The sequence below is a fragment of the Sorex araneus genome, chromosome 1 (genome assembly GCF_027595985.1).
Source record: "Sorex araneus isolate mSorAra2 chromosome 1, mSorAra2.pri, whole genome shotgun sequence".
NCBI lineage: Eukaryota > Metazoa > Chordata > Mammalia > Eulipotyphla > Soricidae > Sorex > Sorex araneus.
Genome location: NC_073302.1, coordinates 347,786,794 through 347,813,927, shown reverse-complemented (window position 1 = coordinate 347,813,927; position 27,134 = coordinate 347,786,794). Strand labels below are relative to the sequence as shown.

General features: G+C 51.3%; 1 protein-coding gene across 2 annotated transcripts in view; it reads right to left on the bottom strand.

The window, feature by feature from the left end:
- FKBP9 (FKBP prolyl isomerase 9) overlaps nt 1-27,134 on the bottom strand; it is a 61,425-nt gene that overhangs the window by 3,667 nt on the left and 30,624 nt on the right. Inside the window, exons 7-10 of one of the 2 annotated variants that reach the window (XM_004606881.2) lie at nt 19,321-19,507; nt 14,740-14,885; nt 12,216-12,379; nt 6,046-7,353 (exon numbers count right to left, since the gene is read on the bottom strand). In XM_004606881.2, coding sequence (XP_004606938.2) covers nt 7,177-7,353; nt 12,216-12,379; nt 14,740-14,885; nt 19,321-19,507 — 674 coding nt within the window. In that variant the 3' untranslated portion in view covers nt 6,046-7,176. Of the gene's footprint in view, nt 1-6,045; nt 7,354-12,215; nt 12,380-14,739; nt 14,886-19,320; nt 19,508-27,134 lie in introns of those variants that run through there. The other variant, XM_055142534.1, reaches the window with a different exon arrangement.

Below are 27,134 nucleotides of genomic sequence, written 5' to 3'. Positions count from 1 at the left end.
GGCTGTCGGGAAGAATTCTCCCTGAGTATATTCTGTTCTGGAATATTCTATTCGGATGCACAGTCTCTGAGGTGCTAGGATATATGAGTGACACCATATAGGAAGAAGGAGAGTTTGGCAAGAACAATGAAGTTGGGCATTGTACTTCAATGAACGTTCAGCTGGTCAGCATAATTTGGAATGAATCCCAACATAAGAAAATTTTGACATTTTGGACAGAGATCACACAGCCAAACTACAAGCACCCGTGTTCTATTCAAACCAGCAATAAACTGGAACAGTATTTTTTTACTTTACAAAGAGCATGACACTCCTATAATGCATGTTGCTTTCATTAAAAGATAATCTCCTGGGGGCTGGAGAGATAGCACAGCGGGTAGGGCGTTTGCCTTACACGCGGCCGACCCAGGTTCGAATCCCAGCATCCCATATGGTCCCCTGAGCACGGCCAGGGGTAATTCCTGAGTGCATGAGCCAGGAATGACCCCTGTGCATTGCGGGTGTGACCCAAAAAGCAAAATAATAATAATAATAATAATCTCCTGGGGCTGGAGCGATAGCACAGCAGGTAGGGCGTTTGCCTTGCACGTGGTCGACCCGGGTTTGATTCCCAGCATCCCATATGGTCCCCTGAGCACCGCCAGGAGTGATATGTAAGTATTAAAGAACTCATGTATGACGTCTTGCAGATAGGCTGATTTTTCTGCCAAAATAGTTTTGAGGTTTTTGTCATTTTTGTTTTGTCTTACAAGAAGCGTTTTGAGGGCTGGAGGAATAGCACAGTGGGTAGGGCGTTTGCCTTCCACTCAGCCGACCCGGGTTCTAATCCCAGCATCCCATATGGTCCCCTGAGCACCGCCAGGGGTAATTCCTGAGTGCAGAGCCAGGAGTAACCCCTGTGCATCGCCGGGTATGACCCAAAAAGCAAAAAAAAAAAAAAAAAAAAAAAAAAAGAAGCGTTTTGAAAGGCCTTCTATATTCCTAAGTAGTCAGACCTTAATCCACACGGGCGGTAACAGAACTGTGTAGCTCACTGACATAGCAAGGTATGGATTGGGCCCTTGTGTGGAGTCAGGGGGTCACGTTCTCATAAATGATCCCCTCCAGGTGTCAGTGACCTCATCTCCGGGGCCCAGAATTCAGTTCTTGCCGGTGAGACATGGTTGACCCCACCGATGCTTATGAGTGAACATCAATTAGATCCAGGCCGCCCATCTCAGCAACACAAACTGCCAACAAATGCTTCAGAAAACTCACATGAGGGGCCAGAGTCATAGCACTGCGGGTTGGGTTTTCGCTTTGCGCTCAGCCTACCTGAGTTCAGTCCCCAGCACTACATATGGTCCCCCTGCACTACCAGGAATGACCCCTGAGCACCACTGACTGTGCCCCCCCGCAGCTCCAAATGCCATGTGGCATCTCTGTCCTGTGTGTGATCTTCCGCTCATCCCATGACTGTCCTGTGAAGACAAGCAACTGGTAGGCAGCCACAGTGAGGCCAACAAGGCTGCTTGGGAGATGAAGGCCCCGGATGGCCGCTGAGGGCGTCCGGCAGCCCCTTCTGCTGCACTGCAAGACAGACCACAGATTCTGACTTACCTGTAGCACTGCAGCACTGTCGTCCCATTGTTCATCAATTTGCTCGAGTGGGCACCAGTAGCGTCTCCACTGTGAGACTTGTTACTGTTTTTGGCATATCGAATACGCCCCGGGGAGCTTGCCAGGCTCTGCCGTGCGGGCGGGATACTCTCGGTAGCTTGCCAGGCTCTCCGAGAGGGATGGAGGAATCAAACCCGGGTCGGCCAGGTTTTGGAGCAACTGCTATTGCTCCAGTCCCTGACTTACTTGTAGAATATAAAAACAAATAATCTAATTCATAGACAATGGAGAGATAGCACAGCAGGTAGGGGATTTGCCTTGCACGCAGTAGACCCGATTTCAATTCTCCGAGAGCCCGGCAAGCTACCAAGAGTATCCCACCCGAGCGGCAGAGCCTGGCAAGCTACCATGGCGTATTTGATATGCCAAAAACAGTAACAAGTCTCACAATGAAGACATTACTGGTGTCCACTCTAGCAAATCGATGATCAACGGATGACAGTGCTACAGTGCCACAGTGCATAGACAATGGATAAAAGTGCTGGTAAAAAGTTCTATTTAAGGGCCAGAGAACTAGTCTAGCGGGTAGGTTGGTTGCCTTGCATGTGGCTGAGCTGGGTTAGATCCCTGGTATCCTGTATGGTCCCCTGAGCATTTCCAGGAGTGATCCCTGAATGCAGAGCCAAGGGTAACCCCTGAGTACCACTGGGTGTGGCCCCCAAACAAACAAAAACCTTACATAGCTAAGGTGAATATTATATAACTGAGACATTGAAATAGAACTTTCATAAAACGGGTGCAGGCTGGGGAGAGCTCACAAAGCCAGGGCACAGGCTTAGCCTGTGGGCGGGTCCCGATTTGAGTCCCAGCACCACATGGTCCCTGAGCACTGCACAGGAGTAATGCCCAGGACCACTAGGTGTGACTTCAACATAAAAAGGGGTGAGACTGGAACTCAACCACCACCATGTTTATAGCCATTCTCTGCACTCGGGCCGGGCCTCACCCACGAGGGAAGCTGCAGAAAACCCAGGTATGCAGGATTTTTTGACTGAAAACTCTGGGTTCCACGGAACCGGGAACGGTGTCCCCCCCCCCGCCCCGCCCACCTCCCCATTTCCAACAACTCAGCAGTCAAGTCCATACCCACCTCTGGCATCTCGCCATTGACCACGATCCACAGTCACACTGGCTTTCTCTCCCAAAAGGGAGCATAATATGCCACACACCACAGCCATGCCGCCAGACCCAGAGCCAGGCTGTTCCATTCAGGGCTCCCCGGAGCGGGGCAGATGTGACCCTCCCCGCCCCAAGTGACCCAGCCCCAGCAGCCGAAAACCTTCAGAACTCAACTGCTGCCATGCTCACGGCCACTCTCCACACATTTGGGTTAAGCCTCACCCAACGAGTGAACCTACTCCAGGAATGCACGGCCACAAATGTCTCACACCTCACACCACCTCATACTCCAAGAGTAGTGCACCACATCTGATGGGGTTTAAAATAGGAGACAACCAATCTTAGAAGGAAATATTATATATATATATATATACACACACATACACATATATATAATATATATGCATATATACATATATATATATATATTTAAAAGCACACAAGACTCAACCTTTAGCTACGTTAGTGATCTCTTATAGAAGGGCTTAATGCCCCCTGGGTGAGATACAACAATCTTCACACTCTTTGCTCTAAGGAAACTCCTTTTGGAGCATTTTCAGCATTTTTTCATAACTAGACAAAATAATTTCGGTTCTGCTTTGGGGCATGGGTTGGTGTTCGGGATAGAAACATCCTAATTATGGTGGTGGGAAGGTGTAATGGTGGTAGGATTGGTGTTAAAATATTAAATGCAATCCAATATAGTGAACTACTTTACAAAATTTTTTAAAAATGGAAATTTTTTTTAAAAGGGGGGAGAAATACGTAAGTTTATGGGTGTGTTGACTTGATAGGGGATTTCTTTCATAGCATACAGGCATATAAAGTAACCTCAGTATATTTTAAATTAACATTTGATGTTAATTTAATATCCCGCCCACATAGCAGAGCCTGGCAAGCTACCCATGGCGTATTTGATATGCCAAAAAACAGTAACAAGTCCCACCATGGAGACGTAACTGATGCCTACTCAAGCAAATTGATGGGATGACAGTACTACAGTGCTATTTTAAATATCATACAATTTTGTTTGTGAGGAGCCAAGGAGATAGTCCAAAAGTTAGGGCACTTGCTTGAATGTGGCAGTGAGTGTTGTAACCCCCCCCAGCACCCAATACAGTCCCCCAAACTCCACAGTGGTCCTAGAGCACCGCCAGGTGTGGCCCCCAAACTAAACCAAAAGTATCATGTACAGATGTCTTGAGAGAGAACCCACATTCACATCTTTATTACGACCTGTTGCCATAATTGCTCTATTAGTGCTCACTGTTCTTTTACTGTGCCTAAATTGTATAAGTTGTTTGTTTTGGGTTTTAATGTGGTGCCACAGACCGAATCCAGCACCTCAAACATTCAAGAGAATGTCTGTCTGCTGAGTTACACCCTGGCTTGTGCCCCAAACCGTTGATCAAACTCTGCCCCAGCCCACCGTGTGTAGGAAGAAGACGTACTGAATACCAGGTTTCACATGGCCACGGGCTGTCCTTGAGCAAAACCCCCAGTGGAGGGGACGAAAGTCTCCACCCGAGTCGGAGATCAGAAAACACCGATGCGGTAGCTCACACCCAAGTTTAAAACAAAATCCAAGGTCAGAGCGATGGCTCAGAGTGGGGGCACCTGCCCCGCATGCACAAGGTTCTGAGTCCACCCCAAGCAGCCACGTGGCCCCCAGCATCACCGGGTGTGGCCCTGGTGGCTGGTCCCCGAGTACCAGGTGAAGCTCCTCGGGCTCCTATTAAAAAAAAAAAAAGAAAATGCATAGTGGAGGGATGGGTACTCAAGCACTATATGACTGAAACACAAGCACGAAAGTTTGTAAGTCTGTAACTGTACCTCAGTGATTCACTAATAAATTTTTTTTTAAAAAATGGGGCTGGAATGTAGGTCAGTGGTCAGGCTCATCCTACATGTGTGAAGTCCTGGATTCGATCAAGGCAGTATGAAATAATAATAAAGACATAAGAAAACAAAAACCCAAACCAAAGATTCTCTGACCCTGAACTCCAAGGCTACAACCCTTTACTTCCCCAGGAAGCCTTTTCTATCAGCCAGCTTGTCCTAGAAGCTTAGAAAATAAGTCGGTGAAGAATGCAAACCCAACAAGGCTGGAGTGAAGGGCAGCAGACAGGTTCTATCCCCAGCACCCGCTATGGTCCCCTAAATCTGCAGGAACTGCCCTCGAGCACAGAGCTAGGAAAAAGCCCTGAGCACCACTGGGTGAGGCTCAAAAGCCAGAAAAAAAAAAAAGCACGGAACCCAGAATCTGGCAAAGAGATAAGGTATGGCGTCATCTGCACAGACACGGGTCATGGGCGAATGCGGTGTTAGAGTCAAGCACAGTTTAGTCTAGCAAGGACTGAGAGGAAACTGACTGAGAGGCAGGTGGGGCACAACTGACCACAGCAGCTGCGGCCCAAAACTCTAGGCATCTCTTTTGTCTCCACAACACACATGGAATCTCCAAAGTGGCTTCTGCTGTTGCCTTGTGATCATGCACATATATAATCACCCCGCAGTGCTCAGGAGTACCCTGGCTCTGTGCTCAGGAATCACCCCTGCAGACTTAAGGGACCATACGGGGTGCCGGGAACTGAACCCAGCTTGGCTGCCTGGAAGGCCAGCGTGCCCCCCGCTGTGCTCGAGCTCAGTGCACATGTAGAATGCCCACTCGGCTCGGCTCCCCTTGTGTCCCCGACACTGGCCTCAGTCCTGCACCCCTTCGGTGACCTCCAACAGCGGCTCTTCCCCTCCTCCTCGGGGCCCCGGCTGGTTTCCAAGGACAGAGCCAGCGGTGCTGCTTCAGGCTGCGTGGCCAATTCCAGCGGTGGCGCTCACCGTCCAGGAATGCCAGCCAGTGCCCTGCCCGGGCTCCCGAGAGCCCCTTCTGCTTCCTTTGGAAGCCTTCAGGCTCAGGGGGGAACAGTCCCCTCCCTGGGGCCAGAGGCTCTGGGGAAGACCTTGAGCGTCTCTGCAGGACCTCTGGGCGCAGCCCACCACAGCTGGGAGCTCTCTTCGCCCATCCATCAGCTGCCCTTCAGAAGTCCCCTGGGAGGGCCTGTCCACCCCGGACTGGGTCACACTCCCCACCCTCTCAGGCGATGCAGCCCCCGGAGAGCCTCTCTCCGGGGCTGCAGACTGGGCAGCACATCGCCTGGGCCTCAGCCTTCAGAGGAACAGCAGCCGGTGCACAGTCCCTGGCAGCACCCACCCACCGGGGCTCCTATAAACACCTTCCAGAGCAACAAAAGACAGCACGAACCCAGATGATGACATTCAACCTTTTTATATACGAAAAGATCAGTTTCCCAACATTCGTTCCACGGAATGAGTGCACGGCATTTTCAGGAACTACCTCAGGGCTGTGTCAGTACAAAACAGTTTAAATTAGTTGAACAGAGCAATTTCCAGAGAGGAATTGTTGATCACTGCAGCATGTGTCCCCACTTGGGAAAGGGGCCATGGAAGAAGGGGCCACGGCAGGCTTGCATCCATCTCTGCACACAGGCCCCATCCGAACACAGAGGGCCAGCACAAGGTCGCCTTGTTCCTGCATTGTAGAGAAGACGCTTTCCTGTCCAGTGCCCAGCCCGGCCAGCTGCCAGGTGTCTTGGACGGCTAGGGCACAGGAGGATACCTTAAGGGCCAGTGTCGAGAAGAAGAAAGGACAAAGCGAACATGCAAGCCAACTTTCTGCCCATGATCTAAGGTACCCTGGCTCTGATCCACGACTTTCTTTTCCATTTCCAATTAAATACGGCCAACTGCAGAATCACAAGGTGGGCATGTGACTGACTAAATATGTATGCGTGTGCATGCGCTGTGTACACAGGTGCCTGTTGTGCATGTGTGTGCATGGCTCATGTGTCTGTGTGTGTGTGTGTGTGTGTGTGTGTGTGTGTGTGTGTGCGTGCGAGCGTGTGTATGCGCACTCGGTAAGGTGGAGACCAGCTAACCCTATCCCGGCTTCCACTTTCTGAGAAGACATGCCCAACCCTCTAAGGAAGCCTCTGTGTCTTTCTTGCTCATCTGGAGAATACTTTTTAAACACTAGCAAGAAAAAAAATTGAATTCTCTCATGCAGAGATCCTGAACACTTTTTCTTCTGATTCCTTCCGAACAGTTGTAACGTCTGTAAGACACTATTTCCTTTTTGTAACAAAAACTACCCAAAGGCTCACCCAGCCTTTTCAGTACTCTACAGATCCCGTGCTAAGACCCTGACACTACTTTGGTTCCTGTCCTGGCAGATGACCTAAAACTTTCACCATGCGATAGACCCAATTTTGGGCTCCAGACACATGAGACTGCCCAATACACCTCCCTGAGCCCTGCCCCCCACTCCCGTGCCCACTCTGCTGGGACAGGGGCGGGTATCACACAAGTGGCTGGTGTCGGGGGTCAAAGTTCATCATGTTTGGCCTCCTGGTCCTTGAGTTTGAATTCCGTAGCCGTGACCTTCCCGTCTCCGTTCCGGTCTTGGTTGGTGAACATGTTCTTCACAATCATCTCCGCATCAAAACCAGGCGCGAGCTTGCCCCTGCCACTCGCCACCTGGGCGTGGATGTACTCGGAGAACTGGAGAAGGGAAAGGGCAGTGGGTGAGAGCAGAGCTGGGAGGCAGCCCTGGACGTGGCCAGAGCCTCGGGCCAGGAGCTGGACCCGGAGTGCAAGCCAGCAAAGCAAACACAGATTTTCGGAGATGGGCTTTCTCTTGGTGCAGGTTAAACAGTCCTGACAACAGAATTCTGAGTCCTTAAGTTCTGGCCACTAGGGAGATCTCGTCCCGCCCTTGCCTCTGAGAACACTGCAGAATGCAGCCTTTCATTCAAACAACAGAGACTTAGTAACTGTGTCCTGGCACTGAGCTCCAGCCTAGACCCTAGTGAAACCACATTGATTTGATTGGCTTTTTTTTTTTTGGCTGGAAGAGGGTCTTTGGGTCAAGTTTGGTGGTGCTTGGGGCTTATTCCTGAATTTGCACTTAGGGATGGACTGGAGCAATAGCAGAGCAGGTAGGGTGTTTGCCTAGCACGCAGCCAACCCCGGTTCGATTCCTCCGTCCCTCTTGGAGAGCCCGGCAAGCTACCGAGAGTATCTCACCTGCACGGTAGAGCCTGGCAAGTTACCTGTGGCATATTCAGTATGCCAAAAACAGTAACAACAAGTCTCACAATGGAGATGTTACTGGTGCCCGCTCGAGCAAATCATTGAACAATGGGACGACAGTGCTACAGTGCACTTAGGGGTCATTCCTGGCAATGCTTGGGGGCCCATCTGTAGTATAGCAAGTACCCTACCACTGTACTATTGCTCGGACCACAAGACATCTCATTTAAATGTAATATCTCACCCTTGTAACTAGCATCTCCTGGCATAAAAAATAAACCACAAAAGCAAACATAAAAAGGTTGTTCCATTTATGTATTAGGTCAGAAAGTTAAACTTTCCAGAAAAAAGGAAAAGTTAAGCCAATTAAAGATGCGTTAGTGGGGCTGGAGCAATAGCACAGCGGGGAGGGCATTTGCCTCGTACTCGGCCGACCAGGGTTCGATTCCCAGCATCCCATATGGTCCCCTGAGCACTGCCAGGGGTAATTCCTGAGTGCAGAACCACGAGTAACCCCTGTGCATCGCCAGGTGTGACCCAAAAAGCAAAAAAATAAATAAATAAATAAATAAATAAATAAAATAAATAAAGATGCGTTAGTGTCAGGAGGAGCAGAATGGGGAGATGGCTCACAGGGGCACAGTAAGGGGCGAGGCCCTGAGTCTGACCCGCAGCAGTGTGCCCCAGTCCCCAGTGCCATTCCTTAGAGCACCCCAGGGGAGGGAGAGGGGAGCTGGAGAGGATGTGTGAAGTGCCTCCCCTGCACAGCCAGCCTGGGCTCCATCCCTGGCACCACAAGCAAGCTCCTGAGCACTGTGGAGCACAGCCAGGAATTGGCCCTGAGCATCGTGGGGGGGGGGGAAGAAAAAAGAAAAGAGACAGGAGAGCAGGTTTGAAGGTTCAAGATGCTAGTGAGCATTAAAAAGAAAAAGACCCGGAAGAGAATGACACAGAGTTTCCTGGACATTATATTCTGTCCATATCAAGCAATACAGAACAAATCGTCTAGCGTTTCCTTTTCGGCAGGTTTGAGTGGTGGTGAGACTGGTGTCGAGATATCAAGTGTAACCTAAGTAGAGAGAGAGTCTGGGGGAAGTTGTCTGCCACACAGGCAGGGGGAGGGTTGGAAGGGGGGGGTGGGATACTGGGAATTTTGGTGGTGGAAAGTGTGCACTGGTGAAGGAATGGGTGTTTGATGATTGTATGACCGACCGAAGCTCAAACATGAAAGCTTTGTAGCTGTTTCTCACCGTGAATAAAAAAAAAAAAAAAAACAGGGGGAAATAATAATAAAATCATAAAATAAAGTTAACATTCAGAATAGAATAAAAAAAAGTAATGCGGAGTTTATGCCCAATTCAATCAGCTTAATCAATGGCTGAAAAAATAGCAGCACTCCTACTTTGTTAAAAATAAATAATAAATAAATAAAAAGAAAAAGAGAAGGAGAAAGAAAGGCCTGTGAAAGGCCTGAAGGAAGCAAGGGGCGGAGCAAACAGCATGGACCATCAGCGGGGCAGCGAGTGGGCCAGTGCAGGCCAGAGAGCGGGCAGCAGGCATTGGGCAGGCCACTGCCGGGCTTCTGGCCAGAGGGCATGTGAGGGGCTGTGTGATGCCCGTCGCAGGCCTCGCCGCTGTGCACACAGGCAGGCTGCACAGGGCTGGCAGGAGCCCGGACAGGTGGGACCGCGAGCAGGGCCCACCCTTCATGTCCTTTTGTGAGAGCTGGACCATCTCTTTCCCTGGGGCTCGGTCTGGGCAGTTCCAGGGGCCGGCGGACAATGAGGTCTGGGAAGCAAAGGGTCCGAGCTCCAGAGCATGAAGAGGGAGCGGCCGGCGCAGAGCCTCAGCAGGGTGTGGACAGCCAAGCCCAGGGCGGTGGAGCACCCAGCAGCAAGGCACTGGTCAGCCAGCAGGATGTTAGGGGCTCCGGGGTACCTGCACAGGAGTCACCTGCATGCAGCACGCATTGGCCTGAGGGTGGGCCCTCAAGGACCAGGCTCACCAGCCCCAGGGACAAAGGTCACGAAAGAAGCTCGAAGGACAAGGAGGACCAGAGGCAGAGCTCAGACAACTCTCTCACTGTGCCTCACTGTCTTCCTCACCTCCAGCCCCGTTTGTACTACGGTCACTTTTAATACAACGGTCTGTCTCACGGATGCACCGTTCCAGCACCACACTGGCCACTGGGTTTCCACTTCCCTCCACCGGCGTCCCTGGCCCCTCCCACACCCACGCACCACCAGAACTCTCCTGAGTGGACATAAAGAAGCACAGTGAGGTCGAATGGCCAAAGTCCACTGATTCTTAAAAAGAACACTGATTCTTTTAAGGTTTTGCCATAAAGGGTGCAAAGAAAGGGGAAAAAATAGGAAGAGGCGCCACAAGATGGGAAAATCAGAATAACAGCCCAGTAAGCAGGGAAATGCTGACGATGCAGGCAGAGGGCGGGAACCAAACCCTTGAAAAACAGATGTGGAATCATCTGGAATTCAATAGTGATGTGGCAGGACAGCAAAGATGTGGTGCAGGACAAATGACACAGGATCTAGATGATCAAGATCAGGGTGTCTGTCTCACACACAGCTGGTGGTCTCCACCCATATTTATTGGTTTTTTGCTTTTGTTTTTGTTTTGGAGCCACACCTGACCTGACAGTGCTCAGGGCTTACTCCTGGCTCTGCACTCAGGGAGCACTCTTGGTGGACTCAGGGAACCCTATGGGATGCAGGGACAGAACCCGGACTGACCACGCACCCGGACTGACTTGCCCCGGACTGGCAAGCAGCTCACCCGCTATATTATCGCTTCTGTCCCCATTCGTCCACACTTTTTTTTTCCCCTTTTTGGGTCACACCTGGCGATGCTCAGGGGTTACTCCTGCTCATGCACTCAGGAATTACTCCTAGCGGTGCTCAGGGGACCATACGGGATGCTGGGAATCGAACCTGGGTCAGCCGCGTGCAAGGCGAACACCCTACTTGCTGTGCTATTGCTCCAGCCCCCTCGTCCACACTCCTTGGCTAGCAGTTCGCCAAGCCCTGAGAATCCCCTGAGTGTCAGGGATGATAATAATGCCTATTGGTATATTATTAAGGCGAGCTGCCGCAGCACCTTGGGGACACGGGCTGGCTGTCGAGGGAACCAGCCCTGCAGTCAGAGGATTAGGGATGCAGGGCTCAGGCGGGCAGAGGCTGGAGGCTGAGATCAGCGGCCAATGGCTGGTGACTTCGTCAGTCACGCTGCAGCCACTGTGCCTCATAAAAACTCGGGACAGGGGCGGAGTGAGAGTACAGCAGGGAGGGCGTTTGTCTTGCATGTGGCTAGTGAGTCTAACCTCAAGCACCCCAAATAGTTCCCTGAGCACTCAGGAGTGATTCCTGAGTGCAGAGCCAGGAGTAAGCCCTGAGCACTGCCAGGTGTGGCCCCCAAAAAAACAGAAATGAAAAAAAACCTCAAGAGGACAGGTTAAAGCATGGAGTTCTGGGGAGGAGGGACCCCTGAGAGGGGGCTGCACGCCAGCCCCCTGCTCTGAGGTCTTCTCCCACTCGCTCGTTCCTGAGTACCGGGAGCTGCTTCAGCGAGTCAAACTGGCCCATCCTGAGAGGGGATTCGGGATGTGCGATTTATAGCAGGTCGGACACACAGGGCGAGTCCCGGGCTTGCAGTCCCATTCCGGGGCGGAGGGACCACAGGAGACTCGGGAACTAGGTGCTCCCTTCTGGAGGACGGCACCAGAGCTGAGCTGAGGTCCCCAACACCGCACGGGGGACTGAGAAAGGCCTGTTGGTACAGGCAGCCCCCACACATGTGCGCTCTGGGACTGGGCTGGGAGTTCCCAGCTTGGTGCGAGGGCTGATCGTCTCATGCCATCGGCACCATGGCCTCCGCCACTGACGGTCACAGTTAGAAGGAAATGGACAGATCAGGAAGTTGTGGTATATATAGACAATGGAATACTATGCAGCTCTAAGAAAGAACAAAAAGATGCCATCTGCAACAGCATGGATGGAACTCGGAGATGGTGAGAGCAAAGTCAGTCAGAAGGAAAGGCAGAGAGAGAGTGACCTCTCTCCTAGGTGGGGCAAAGGCAACGGGACTGATGCACTCAACTGAGCTGGTGGGGTGAGGGTGTGAGAGGCAGAGGCACAGGGCTCCTGGTGGCCGATGGGGACCCCGGCAATAGTGGTAGTGTTGGCGCGGGCATGGGAACCACCAAGAGCAGTGCTGCACCTCACAGAACTCCAATCAATACAAATGAATCTCAGACAGAAGTGCCCTGAGCTGTGTGGCGCTGAGCACCTGCCCCACCTCCCCCGGAGACACCTTACCTCCTCCAGAAGGACCTGTCCATCACCGTCCTTGTCGATCTCTTCAAAGAGGTTGGGGGACACCTCGTCGTTCCAGATGAACATGTAGCCCTCGGGCAGGCCTGCCACCAGCTCCAGCAGCTCGATATCAAACATCAGCACGGCACTGCCGGGGACCTCTCCCTCTGCCACCGACAGGAGGGCCAGCGTCAGGGCCCTGCCTGCTGGCCCCGGGCCACCGCCTCTCTCTCTCTCTCTCTCTCTCTCTCTCTCTCTCTCTCTCTCTCTCTCACACACACACACACACACACACACACAGACACACACAGACACACACTCATACACACACTCATACACATTTACACACACATTCACACACACATACACATTCACACACACACACATTCACACACATTCACACACATACATTCACATACACACAGACATGCACTCACACACTCACACCCTCTCACACACAGACATACACTCACATACACATTCACACACACACACTCACACACACACACACACATGCTCACACACACTTGCTTCCCTACACAAGCAACTCCCCAAGCTGTAACTGGGCACCATCACCAAGTCTGAGGCAAGTTCAGAAGGTGCTGAACAGCATTTAAAAAAAAAAAAACTAAGGAAGAGGGGCCAGAAGAGATGGTATAGCGGGTAGGGCGTTAGCTGTGCATATGGCTAAACTGGGTTTGATACCCTGCATCCCACATGGTCCTTCGAGCACCACCAGGAGTGATTCCTGAGTACAGAGCCAGGAGTAAGCCCCGACCACCACCAGATGTGGCCCAATAAAATAAAATAAAGTAAAATAATTAACATTAAGGAAAAGAACAAAATGCGGATTGGTCCACTGCCCATAGAAAGAACAGCTTTATGAAATGAGTTTTGATTTCCTATTTGACAAAACATGTGTTTGTTTAAGTCATGTTTATGTAGACACAGAATGGGAAAGAAAAAAGAATTACATAGTGTATATCTTGGTGAAAAAAGCAGGATAGGCACTATCAGAGATGACAATAGTAGAAACCTTGATAGAATGAAGAGAAGATTTTGCTTTAAGTGGGCCATCCCCAGGGAAGTGCTGCCAGCAGGGCTAGGCTTGGTGGAGCTCAGGGCCCGTTACACTGGGCCGGCACTCAGGCCTGTGTTGCCCACATGCCCTCCCAGCTCCCCACAACAAAATATCAGGAAAAACATACAAAGCCTTAAAATTATGATGTGGGGGTCAGAGAGATAGCATAATGGGTAGCACAGTTGCCTTGCATGCAGTCAACCCTGGTCTGATACTGGCATCCCACATGTTCCCCCAACAACAGCCAGGAAAAATTCCTGAGTGCAGAGTGAGGAATAAGCCCTGAGCATCACTGGGTGTGACCCGAAAACCAAAACACAACACAATAAATAAAAATCATGATCAGAGATCACTGTATCACTGTCATCCCGTTGCTCATTGATTTGCTCGAGAGGGCACCAGTAACGTCTCCATTGTGAGACTTGTTACTGTTTTTGGCATATCGAATATGCCACAGGGAGCTTGCCAGGCTCTGCCATGTGGGTGGGATACTCTCAGTAGCTTGCCCGGCTCTCCAAGAGGGACGGAGGAATCCAACCGGGGTCAGCTGCATGCAAGGCAAACACTCTACCCGCTGTGCTATCGCTCCAGCCCTAAGACTGCAAATATCAGTTTGAGAATAACACATAGAACAGAGGCCAAAGGAAGTCCTGTAAGTGTATGAGTGTGTGTATATATAGATATATTTTTAAATATATATGTACGTATGTACAAGTAATATAAAAATAATTAAAATCCTGTAGATTATATGATTACGTATAATATGTCTCACAGGTACATAGGATATGCAACATTTTGAAACATTTCTTTTCAGATTGCTGGGAGTAACAATATTTTTCCTAAACTTTATTTCCAAAATAAAGTAAAAATTCTGAAAAAGAGAAAATCATTCTGAGGAGCTTAATCCCTTCAACACATGAGTGCTCCCAGTTCGCACCTACAGATGACAAAAAGTTAAGCACAAGAAAGCAAGGCTCCCAGATTTCCCAGGCGACTCATTCTGGCCAAAATCTCACTTGGGAGGGGGAGTCACACCTGTATTCCAAACCTGACACTAATCTCTCCCAAAAGGAATCTTCCCAGACAGCCAGAGAGTTCAGGGGACGCGAGAGCAGAGGCCAGTCACTTTCCACAATCCCAGGACGTGGTGGAGCAAGACGCATGGGCCCCCCACCACCCACCCAGAGCAAGAGCCTCAAAGGCTCCTCTGCGCCATGTGCAGATTCTGTGATCCAAGGGTGAGTCCCCTATAACCACGGTGCAGACGCAGCCATGGTATTCTCACCGGATCCAGTGAGGTCTTTGCACAAAAAAGTTAAATGCTTATGGAATAGTAGCAGTATTCCATGGAGTTTAGATGAAAAAGATACTGCAGTTCCAAAGGCCCCCCAAAAGCACAAAACACAGTGACTGGTCAAGCCCCAGGGAACACTGCCACACACTCACCCACGCCAGCCTCCCCGTAGCCAAGGTGCGGGGGGATGATCACCGTTCGCTTCTCGCCAACACACATCTCTCGGAGACCCATGTCCATCCCCAGGACCACCTGCCCGGAGCCCAGAACGATGTTGTAGGTTTTGCCTAGATTCCACCTGGAAAAGAGAAGCACCAAGGAGGCCCGGGTTAGATCCAGGGAGCGTGCTGATGGAATACACTGCACTTCCTCTGACAGAAACTCAGCACCCGTCTCACCAGGAGAGAACACCTACCCAAACTCATCAAATGATCGCCTGGGATCCTCGAGTTGCTGAGAGGGGTTGGAGCGATAGCACAGGGGGTAGGGTATTTGCCTTGCACACGGCCGACCTGGGTTTGATTCCCAGCATTCCCATATGGTCCCCCAGCACCGCCAAGAATAATTCCTGAGTGCATGAGCCAGGAGTGACCCCTGAGCATCACCGGGTGTGACCCAAAAAGCAAAAAAAAAAAAAAAAGAGTCGCTGAGAAAATCAAGGCAAGACTGTGAAGGGCAGTCTCAGGATATCCGGGAGAGGAACTTTTAACAATGAGAATATCTGGCAAAATATTGTGGGGTCTTAGGGCTAAAGGTAGTAATGGGGGCTAGGCAGAGTGCTCAGGTGGGAGCCCTGCTGAGCACTTGGGGGGCCTGAGTTTGATCCCCAGAGCAGAACTGCAGAGCCCACAAAGCACCAAAAGGAACTGATGCTAGAAACGAAAGACAGTAATATTTCAGCGTAACATAAAACCTGGTTTCAGTGCATGTCATGGAAGCGAGCGTCTATTCCCATAGGTTCCCAAATCTGTTGCTCCTTTACAGAAAATAAATCGGCGGTCCTCTTGCCCCCAATTTGCCCTCTTCAAGTCAAGAGACAGAAAATAGCTCCCAACCACACCCCAGACCGCTGCCCCCCCAGTGCTGCCCACAAATGGGGGGGTGGGGCAGCATCCCCCACTCTGAGAAAGACTGGTTCTAAGAAATGCACCCTAAGCAATGAGGGGCGGTATCAGAATATCAGAGTAGCACTGCACTTGCCAACAACTGAAGTGGGAAGGGCTCGGATTTGGAATGGCATTGAAACGAAATGTCTGAAGGTTCCTGGTCTGTTGGAGACCATGACAGCTGCCTCCAGGTATGTTGTGAGCAGAGACTATTACAAGTGACATATCACGCTCGTCCTGTGCAGCCCAAAGGGCTCCAGAGAGGCGTGTTTTGTGGGCTAGAGTGCTGGGGTCTGCTTTTTGTTTGGGAGCCACACCCAACAGTGTGAAAAGCCAGGCTTATCCTGGCTCTCCACTCAGGGATCACTCCTGGCAGGGCTCAGGGGACCATATGAGATGCTGAGGATCAAATCTGGGTCGGCCAGGTTCCAGGCCAGCGCCCTAACCACTGTACTATCTCTCTGTCCCCTAAAGTAGAATTTATAACAAACCAACTCCTGAAAGTGACAGAGTTGACCGAGGGACATGACTCAAGTGTCCTGGACGCCTTCGGAAACCCAGGTAAATGAAAGTGCCATCACCTCAGTCATGACTGAAACCTGTTTCCTAATCCCCATCATTCCTCTCACTTCCTCAAGGTTGCACAGGGGCACCTTCTCCAAGGCCAGAAAAGAAAAGCTTCCGCCCAGCCCTCCGGTGTCCCCTCTGTCCCTCTTCACCCTGACCCCAGAGCCAGGCTGATTTTCTGGAAACAGCTAACCAAATAGGGCTGGTACCTGAGACGAAGGAAAGAAAACCAGCCGACTCTGGGCAGGACACCCCAGCCCAAGGCCTCAACACCCCCCCAGCCCGCCCCACAATTGCTCCTTTGTCAGCCGCACACAGGCCGCCTCTCACCGCCTGCCTCCAAGGTCTCACAGAAGAGCCAGGCGCCCATGGAGCCACCACATAACAAATGTTTGTTCTTTCTGTCTGAGGGCAGACGGAACCCACATGAAGCAAATGTTCCCAACAAACACTGTGTTTTCCTGAGTCATCCTGACAACCCCACGGCTTCCTTTTCCTCAGGCCAGTGCTGCTCTCACACATCCTCCTTCACGGCTTGTATGAAGAGACCTGGGAAGCGTCCACCTCCACATCCTGCTCTCCACCTTCTGGCCCTGTTGTCCCCTCAGCAGCATGCAGGTACCACAGCACCACATCGCCCTTACTAGGCGACGCTCCCCTCCGCCTCATTCCCATCACCCCATTATTCTGGGGTGTCTCAGCCAGCAGAGTCAGCCCCCGCTGCCCTTCTGTGTTGGTCTCTGTGAGGAGGTAGCACTGGGCAGGACAGGACTCAGCCTAGAGCCCTCGCTGGGCTCGTGTGAGGCCCCAGGGCTCTGCCCCTGACACACTCCCAGTCCTGCAGAAAAGGGAAGAACGTGTGAGTCCCAGGCCTCTGAGTAAATCTACCAAACACATGTGAAAAGACTGGAAGCCTGACCCGGACATGAGAAGCACATCCCAAACACGCCCAAGCCGGGAAGACCCCTTTGTTCTCTGCACCCCACTTCCCCTCCTACTCCCTCTGGCCTCGGGAAGTGGCAGCTGAGACCGTGAATGTGAGACTAATGAGGGCATGACTGTGAGCTGGAGCAGTGACAACAGGCCACTGACCTGACAGAGGGTCTGGCCCTGAGGGTCACAAACAGGTTCCCCTGTCTGCAGACATTGGCAGGCCAGGCTTCCTGCCTGCTGCCCTCAGAGCTCTCAGCCCTGAGGCCTCTGTGGAAACACGGTCCTTGGAATCTGGGCGTCAGGGGCCAGTGCAGCTGTGGGTTAAGTGACACAGGACCGACCTTGTCTTGCATTCAGACCTCTCTGATCAGGAGACTCTTTTAAATGGACAGGACGGGCAGCATTTTTGTCTTGCCTGGGCAGCATGTCCAGGGGTTTGGTCTCTCTCTCTCTCTCTCTCTCTCTCTCTCTCTCTCTCTCTCTCTCTCTCTCTCTCTCTCTCTCTCTCCCTCTCTCCCTTCCCACCACCCCCATCTCTGTGCTTTCCCCAATCACACTCTCTCTATCTCTCCCTCCCTCCCTCCCTCCCCCACCGACCCATCTCTGTGCTTCCCCATCACAATTTCTGTCTCTCTGTCTCTGTCTCTCTGTCTCTGTCTCTCTGTCTCTGTCTCTCTGTCTCTGTGTGTCTCTCTCTCTGGTTTCCCCATCATGTTCTCTATCTCTCTCTGTCTCTCTCTCTGACTCTCTCTGACTCTCTGCTTTCCCCGTCACACTCTGTCACCTGAAGGTAGAAGGCAGAAGGACAGGTGGGCAGGAGAGAAGGTCTTCCCCTAGTGAATACAAAGACTGGGTAGGAGCAATAGTACACAAGGGAGGGCCCTTGCCTTGAATGCAGCCAACCCAGGCGAAACCCCATATGGCACCCCATATCAGTCCTCGGAGCCTGACAGGAGTGATCCCTGCAGAACTAGGAGTAAACCCTGAGCACCATCAGGTGTGACCCCAAAAATAAAACATTTTATGGGGCCAGAGAAATAGTATAGCAGGCATGCAGCCAACCTGGGTTCTACCCCTGGCACCCCATCTCCCCTGGTCTCCTTTGAGATCAGGGGACCCTATGAGGTGATCCCTGAGCACAGAGTCAGGATTAAGCCCTGAGCACCACAAATAAAACAAAATATTTCATTTTTATGATGCCATCTGTGTCAGGAGCACAAAAGGGATATATTGTGTAGATTTTTTTTAAAAAAAGACAAAAAAGTGCTTACGATCAATTATCACTCCAAAGATGTAGCACTGTAGCACTGTCGTCCTGTTGTCATCCCTTTGTCACTCCAAAGATGAGGCTATTATAATACTTGACTCATCACCTAAAGATCCAGCCAGACACACGGCAAATGCCTTTCATCTCTATCATTCTAATTTATACTATAGATTTTACTCATGTATTTTCAGATTCCTGTCAACCAACTGACGTTTATACAAATGTTCTCCTTGTGCTATGCTCTGGACCAAGAGTCAAATATGGATCGACTTTGTTGGTGTCCCAAAGTTCTAAGCAGCTACTTTACTTCCAAAGACAGAAACAAAAATGAATAAATACAAGGCAGCAATGCATTGAACAGGAGCTGCCCGCAGGAGCTACGGCAGGTGTTTCTGCCAGGAATCAAGGAAAGATCTGAAGAAAACAGGGGCCAGAGCAACAGTATGGAGGGTGAGGTGCTGGCCTATAGGTGGCCAAGCCGGGTTCAATTCCCTGACATCCCCTATGGTCTGCTGAGCATGACCAGAGGTGATTCCTGAGCCAGGAATAACCCTGAGCATCGCCGGGTTACTCGTTAAATACAAAAACTAAAATAAAATAAAGGAAAAAAGAAAAGAGACAAACCGAGGTCAGGGCAGGAAGGGCCACAGCCCGAGAGGCAGAGGCGGGCCCCAGGACGGTGGGGCAAGCCCCCGGGGCTGCCCCAGACACGCGCTCGGACTGCCTCTGAGGGTTAGTTTTCAGTCTCCCCCTGGGGACAGTGTCACAGGGGACGCCCACCAGTGAGTGGGAGTAAAAGCACTCGGCCAGCACGACCCACAGGTGAGAGGGCCACGGGGTGCCGCGGGGCCTTCCCTTACGTGGAGTCCAGCAAGGTCCCGTCCAGGAGTGAGGCGTTGTAGTGGTACTTGAGGAAGTCCCCCTTCTTGCTCAGCACCGAGCAGTCGGGGGGCTTGTAGCGGGAGGTGATGCTGATGGAGTCGGACGGGTTGTGGAAGTCGATCACGTGGACGTCAAACACCAGCACCGCTGAGCCAGGGATGTTCCCTGAGGGAGAGGGACAGACACCTCGGAGTCAGCGGGCTCTACGGTGCCAGATCTGGGCGCCCACCCGCCTGCAGTCTGGAGAACAAGGCCGGAAGCCATTAGAAGCACCCTAACCCTCACTTTACAGATGGGGAAACTGAGGCACTGTGTTCTACAGTGTCCTAAGCCACTTGGCCCCATTTCGACCAGAACCCAGAACAATGGACTGCTGGCCCAGGAAGGGTCAAACCCGAAGACAGACGGGATGGTGAGTCCCTTAGAGACCAGAAAAACAAAGCGCCACCAGATGAAGACCCAGACCACTCTACAGGTGAGCTAAAAACGAGAGTGGAAGAGCTGGCACAGTGGGTAGGGCTTGTAGTGTGCAAAACTACATTTCCCTGTATGTGACCCCATGAAATCTGCAGCGAACTGTAAGCAGGTGCCCCTGAGAGTCCAGGCCATCAGACCTGCTGAAACTCCATGCCAGCCCTTGGGGGCAGGGCACAGAGAGCGATTGCTTCTGCTGGCTTCCAGATGGTTTCAGAAAAGTCTGGAGGTAGAAATGCTGTCAGTAGCGCTCCTCATAGGCAGAGCTGTCTAATACCTTACTAGATTTTCACGAGGAAGAAAATGGCTCACACTTAATAGAACATGTCAAGAAAGCAATACAACTACAGACAGAATTCAACCTGAGCCGGAGGAGGTCTCACGGTCACTCACGCCCTGCCTTTTTGTCCCCCACTGGCCCTGCTATGCATGTTTCAGTTTCTATGCTACACACATAGACACACACATGCACATACACACACACCACAGGTCTGGACACTCTTCTAAGTGCTTTATAAGAATTATTTTATTTATTAATTTTAATCCCACGTTCTTGATCTTCAGAAGAGTAAACTGAGGCACAGATTTGGGGGCTTGTTGAAATGACTGACACAGGCTGCCCTAGACAGTCCACTGGAGACCTGTTTCCCAGCTGCTGATGTAGTGGTGACAGGCAGGAGTGTCCCTGTGGGAACAGGTACTGGCCCAGAAAGTGGCTTAGAGCCGGGCTGAAGCCAGCACTGGGACGGGGGAGGCAGAGGACCAGCACACACTTACTCAGGCCTCCGCTGTCCATTAAAATCAACAGGGGATTGGGCTAAAGCAATAGCACAGCGGGCAGGGCATTTGCCTTGCACTTGCTGACCAGGGTTCGATCCCAGGCATCCCATATGGCTCCCCGAGCACTGCCAAGAGTACTTCCTGAGTGCAGAGCCAGGAGTAATCCCTGAGCATCGCTGGCTGTGATGTAAAAACAAACAAAAAAGATTCAGTGAGATCAGTCTGGATGCCTCTGCGGGCGTGATCTAAGTCAGAGAGAGAACAGAAAACCTGTTGCCTATCACTTCTACGTAGAATCTGACTCTGCCAAAGCCACAAGGAAAGGAGGGGTTACTTGAGGTGGGCATGGGGGTGGGAAACTGGAGAGAGGTTAAGGGTAGAAAATGGCAAGTAGAAGATAAAAAAGCCCTAGAGATATCACACGCAGTACAGTGAGACAGTCACCAACATTACATTATCAACATTAAACATACCAACAGATGTCAATTATTCCCACCACAAAGAAAAAATGGGATGTATCCAGGCTCTAGCCAACACTATGGTGGCATTCCGAGTGCAATTCATAAACGCATAAGGTCAGCCTGTGCGCACCTTGAATTAACATTGCTTGTCACATGTATTTTAATAAAAATTTGTTTGGGGGGAGGCAGGACAGGGATAAAGGTTTGAACTCATGCCCTGAGATCTCAAAGATCTCAAATGGGACAAGAGGACTTTGCCATGCTGAAGTCTAAGTGACCTTAAGATGCTCGTTTGACTATGATTAGGCAAAGCTAAGAATCCATGAAGGAATGGGAAAAGTGACTGAAAACAAGATTTCACCCTGACGCTGAAAAAAACCCAGTCTGTGGCTGTGGCAGCAGCTGAGCAGGCCCCAGGCACAGAAAACCCAAATACTGAGGGCATCGCGGCTGAGGGGAGCAGAGCTTTAGGATAGCAAGGCTGAGGGCAGCGAGGCTGAGGGCAGTGGGGATGAGGGACGCAGGGCTGAGGGCAGCAGAGCTGAGGAGAGCAGGGCTGGGGGAAGCAGGGCTGAGGGAAGCAGGGCTGAAGGCAACGGGCTAAGCGGTCCAGGCTGAGGGCAATGGGACTGAGGGGAGCAGGGTGGATGGAAACAGAGCTGAGGCCAGCAGGGCTGAGGGGAATAGGACTGAGGGGAGCAGGGTGGATAGAAACAGAGCTGAGGCCAGCAGGGCTGAAGGGAGCAGGGCTGAGGGGAGCAGGACTGAGGGGAGCAGGGCTGAGGGGAGCAGGACTGAGGGGAGCAGGGCTGAGGGGAGCAGGACTGAGGGGATCAGGGCTGAGGAGAGTGATGCTGAGGGGAGTGATGCTGAGGGCAGCAAGAACTGAGGGCAGCAGGGCTGAGGGAAATAAGGCTAAGGGCAGCAAGGCTGAGGGGAGCAAAGCTGAGAAGAGTGAGGCCAAGGGCAGTGAGCACAAAGCACAGAGCAGCTCACCTGAGCCATTCATGTGCCACAGACTTCTGACAATGGAACCAACGATGGGCCCATTTCAAAAACCATACTCACAACTATGGGTGTTGATTATACAACACTTGACTATAATGACACTGAAGGGGACTGAACACTGGCTTAAGTGATAAATCTACTTTGAGCAACATCACAATGAAAAACCAATCCATTACTCTGATGCTTCACAAAGAATCTGGAAACCCACGGAACAAACAAAAAAGGATGACCTCAGAGTGTCAACGATAATGTTAGAGGGATGGGACTCTGGTGCTGACAGGTAGGAGGCCCAAACTGACCCTCGTGCTGAGTGGCACTGCCACAGGGCAAGGGATCCCCACAGTAAAGGGTGTGTGATCTCCAGGGCACCACGACACCAGGGGGGAGGGGAGAGGAAATGTCACAGCAGGCTATAGCCCATCTGAAATTCAGATGACTCTCACCCGGAGCAAAGGTCTTGGAATATTCCAGAGAGCCTGACACAAACTCAGAGGGCTGGTAAGCCTGGGCTCTGTGACCGTTAGTGGGGGCTGTTTTTCCAGGTGATTCTTGCCTCTGACATGAGACTGTGATGGGAATCCCTGGTCTGGTGAAGCCAGGCATGGTACCTTTGAAGTATTTCAGGAGGCTGGAGCAGGCAGATCCTTGGACTTACAAGGGTCACTAGGTTCAATGGCCCACAGGCGAACAGCAGAGGCTGAGGAAATGCGGTCACCATGAAGGCGACTGGGTGAAGGCCAAAGGCTGTGAAGTGCCGGGCTGGATGTCAAATTAGCCGACCCAGGCCCTCCTTGAGGAAACTGTGTGGACAATGCCCTCGGGGACGCCCAGCACAAGGACCCACAGGTATCGGGTCAGATCAGACGCTGCCCCCCCCCACCCCGCACACACCGGATGCAGGCCTTTCCCGGGGCTGAGGGGATGCTCCCACCCGAGCCTGCCGCTCGCCAGCTTTCACACCAGCCGGCTGGCACCTGAGAACGTCTGCTCCCTGGTGCAGGGCACTGTGGAGGAGACCAGAACCCGCGCCAATTAGCGAGAGCACCCAAGAAGCCGCTGAGCAGACAGTGGTTGTCTGAGCAGGGCGTGGCACGCTCCAACGGAGCACCAGAGAGGACGTAAGCTGCTGTGCTCTGGGAACTGTGTGTCTTTTCTCTCTCCCAAATATCCAACAAGCCGACTCATGAAGACACTCAAGGAGTCTCAGACGAAAACATGCAGTTTCAGGACCAGTGTCAGGACTGCAGGTAGGGCATTTGCCTTGCATGTAGCTGACCTGGGTTCAATTCCCAGCACCCCAATATGGTCCCGAGCCTGCAAGAAATGATACCAGAGCCAGGAGCAAGCTCTGAGTACCACCAGGTGTAGCCCCAAAACCAAAAAAGGGAAAGAAAATATGCAGTTCTCTGAACCTTTAAATATGAAGACCAGACCTTGAGCCCAGCTGTCCAGCCACTATGCCCTCCTGGCCAAATCGCGCTCTGCCTCCCACGAGAACTGAGGGTGTGAGAGGAAGTGTTGGACAGCAAATGGGCAGAGTATAATACAACAATCCTTGGTGGCCAACAGATCATTTCCCCCACCAGAATGCGTCCTGGGGAAGAGACCCCAATGGCAATTAATAAAGGCTGCCTCTGGGTTTCTGGCCTTGTGGCCGGAGCCCTCGGTTCTCCACATGTGGGCATCAACAGTCCAGCGGAACAGAAATTCCGTCTTCCAGTCTAAGGCACAGGGGGGTGGCAAAGGTCTGGGTCCAATTCCAGCTCTATCATGGGTTCCTTACGGTGGTCTTGGGCCAAAGACTCAACATCTCAGGCCTTATCTGGACTAAGAATGCTTCCAAGGTTCCAATCACCTGGAGAAGTTTCTGGTCTATTGGGGTAAATAGGAGTTGTCTTTTGCTCATTGCTAAGAGAACCTGAAAAGTAATTTGGAAACTGGGGAACAGAACACCATGCAGGACCCAATATTCTCCTCAACCCAAGGGCATTTTCCACCCACCCCACAGAACACAGCAGATGGCACAGCCCGCCAGAAGGGCCCCACCTGGCCTCCACAGCCACTCAGAGGTTGGTGCTGCAGGAAAGCGCCAGGCTCACTGGGGCCCCACAAGCCACCACATTCCTCTCCTCTCCCACACTGGCCTCTCTGCCCAGGCCCTGTGAGTGGGGGGGAAGCAACAGTCCCCAGAGTTCTGACACCCAATGAGGTCAGTCCTCGGTGATCGCTGTTCTGGCCTAGGCAAATCCAGGCTCGGGACTGGGTCATAGTACAGCAGGGAGGGCATTTGTCTTGCACATAGCTGACCTGGTTCAATCTCTGGCTTTCCATATAGTCCCTGGAGCACTGCCAGGAGTAATCCCTGGGTGCAGAGCCAGGAGTAATCCCTGGGTGCAGAGCCAGGAGTCAGACCTGAATATGGTCAGACTGGATATGGCCCGAAAAACAACAGCTCAGCAGCAAGGAGCCTGTCTCTCCCCTACAGCAACATCTGATTCATGAAGCAGCCTCATGCCCCAAAAATTTATGAGCCCTCAGACGCATCCTAGAGCCTTATTTAATTCTTCACAGACTGTCTCATACTTGATGGAAAGCCAAAAGAAGAAAAAACTTTAAGCAAATGTTTTCCATCAATATAATCTTTTCAGAGAAGGGAAGTCTTAGTCCCAAGGGATCATACAACAGGAATTTCTCAGAAAGTATGTGTCTATTTCTGTATGTATTTGGCCAGAGGTAGAGATTTACATGCTAGACAAACAACAGAGCCTCACATACTAGATAAACAGGATGTGAAGCATGTGGCCTTATGTGTGATCTGTGATATTTTAAGTCATGGGGCACTCAAATCCATACCATGGTGCACTCAAATCCCAGTCAACCTGATGTTTCTTAGATTATCTGGAGTAACCCTACCTGGAAAATTCTATGTGATCCATCAGTAGAAGTCGAAAGAAGGCTGACATAATGAATGTATTCAGGCAGAACTCAATGATCAAAAAGAATGTAAAAGCCAAATAAAAAGTGCACTAGCTATTCTTGAGCAAGCTCATAAAAAAAAAATGGCATGAGAAAAATTATGAAAATATGATTTGGGATACTATGTAGCTTTATAACTATCTACTGTCATATAAGTTGTCCATAACAAATAAGATAAAAGAGAAATTAAAAAAAAATATGTACAGATGATCCTGATTTTGCCAGTGAGTGTGGGTAGATAAGTATTTTCTTTTCTTTTATTTATACAGATTCATGTACTTACTCAAAAGTACAGAGGGGAGGGCACTTGCCTCCATGCAACCCACCCGGGTTTGATCCCCAGCACCTCACATGGTTCCCTGAGCCCTACCAGGAGTGATCCCTGAAAGCACAGTCAGGAAAAGCTCGGAGCTTTGCCGGGTGTGGCCCACAATTTTTAAAAAAATAATAATAAGTACAGAAGCCCAGAAGAATAGTCACTCCATGGTTCTCTTAGTTTCTTATTTCTGCTACCACAAATGACCAAAACATGGGGGGCTCAAAAGACCCCACAGTCCTGGAGGAGGTGGCGGCAAGGCTATGTCCCTCCTGGACCCTGTAGGAGAGACTGTCACTGGCCTTCACTCTCTGCCTCCACCTTCTCAGCCAGCAACTCGCATCTTCCTGCTCGAAACTCTGCTTGTCCTCCATGAAGGCTCTCTAGGACAGCAGAGCCCGGGGACGAGCCAGGACTATCTCCCAGGAGGAGGGCTTCACCTGAGCCATATCTGCAACCCCCTTGCCCACGTGACACCATCCAGGCCACAGTGCTGGGAGGAGACGGACCTCCTTGGGGCCACTCTCTGCCCTTCTGCTACTGTGTCCCTCCCGGGTGGTGGGGCTTACGGTTTCCATTTTCGCTTGTATGCATTTTCTTTCTCTCAAGTCAACATATATTATCTGTGTCGTGTTTCAAAGGAACGTGGCTATTCAGACGAGACTGAGGACAGAGCAGTGGGAGAAGGCCTTGCATGCACCCTGGCCCCAGTTCAATCCCCCAGCAAGAGTCCCTCAAAGCCCCCAGGCAAGTCCTGAAGGCCCCGGGTGCCACTGGGTGGGCCTGCTGACTCCCTGCACCTCAGGGACCAACAGCAGGGCACCCTCCACCCTGCATCAGACTCTGCGGCCTTGTGGTCACCAGAGGTGACCCTAAGCCCTGAGATCTCAGGACGCCCACACCTATAAATATATACAACTAAAGGATATTTGCTAAAATATTCTGCATCGTATAATTTAAAATGAGTGAATTTTAGGGCCGGAGCAACAGTACAGCAGGTAGGGTGTTTGCCTTGCATGCAGCTAACCTGAGTTCGATTCCCGGCATCCCATATGGTCCCTGGAACCCCATCAGGAATAATTTCTGAGTGCAGAGCCAGGAGTAACCCCTGACCATTGCTAGGTGTGACCCAAAAACACATAAACAAGGTAAAGTTTATGGTATGTAAATTATAACCCAATGAAAGTGTCATTTAAAAAGCAGAAACCAGGACTGGGGTGACGGCTCGAAGGAGTGGAGCTCGAAGGGGTGGAGAACACGCCTGGCACGAGTAGGGCCTGGTTTGGCCTCTAGCCCGGCCCTCGAGGACCACTGTGGCTTAGCCCTGGTCATCGCCAACACCTCCAAGGAGACCCCCTTAACAGCAAAAATAAGGGGCCAGAGAGAGAATACAGAGAGCAGGGTGCTTGCCTGGCTTACAGCTGACTAGGCTTGATCCTCGGCAACCCATACGGTTCCCTGAGCACTGCCAGGAGTGATCCCTGAGTGCAAACCAGGAGTAAGGCCTGAGCACCACCAGTGGGCTCCCAAACAAACAGCAATGGAAAAACAAAACGGATGGTATCAGTCTTGAAAACGACCTACCCCAAAAGGGGCAGTAACAGAAAACAGCCAGATTCCAACAACTGGTGAACTGTGGAGTTCAGTGTCAAGAATAATTCTTTCTACTCTATGTAGATTTAAAATCTTTCAAAGGAAAACAAAAACGTACCCGGTGTGTTGTGTGTGGTATGTTTGTGGGTGTGTGTGTGTATGTGTGTGTGTGTGTGTGTGTGTG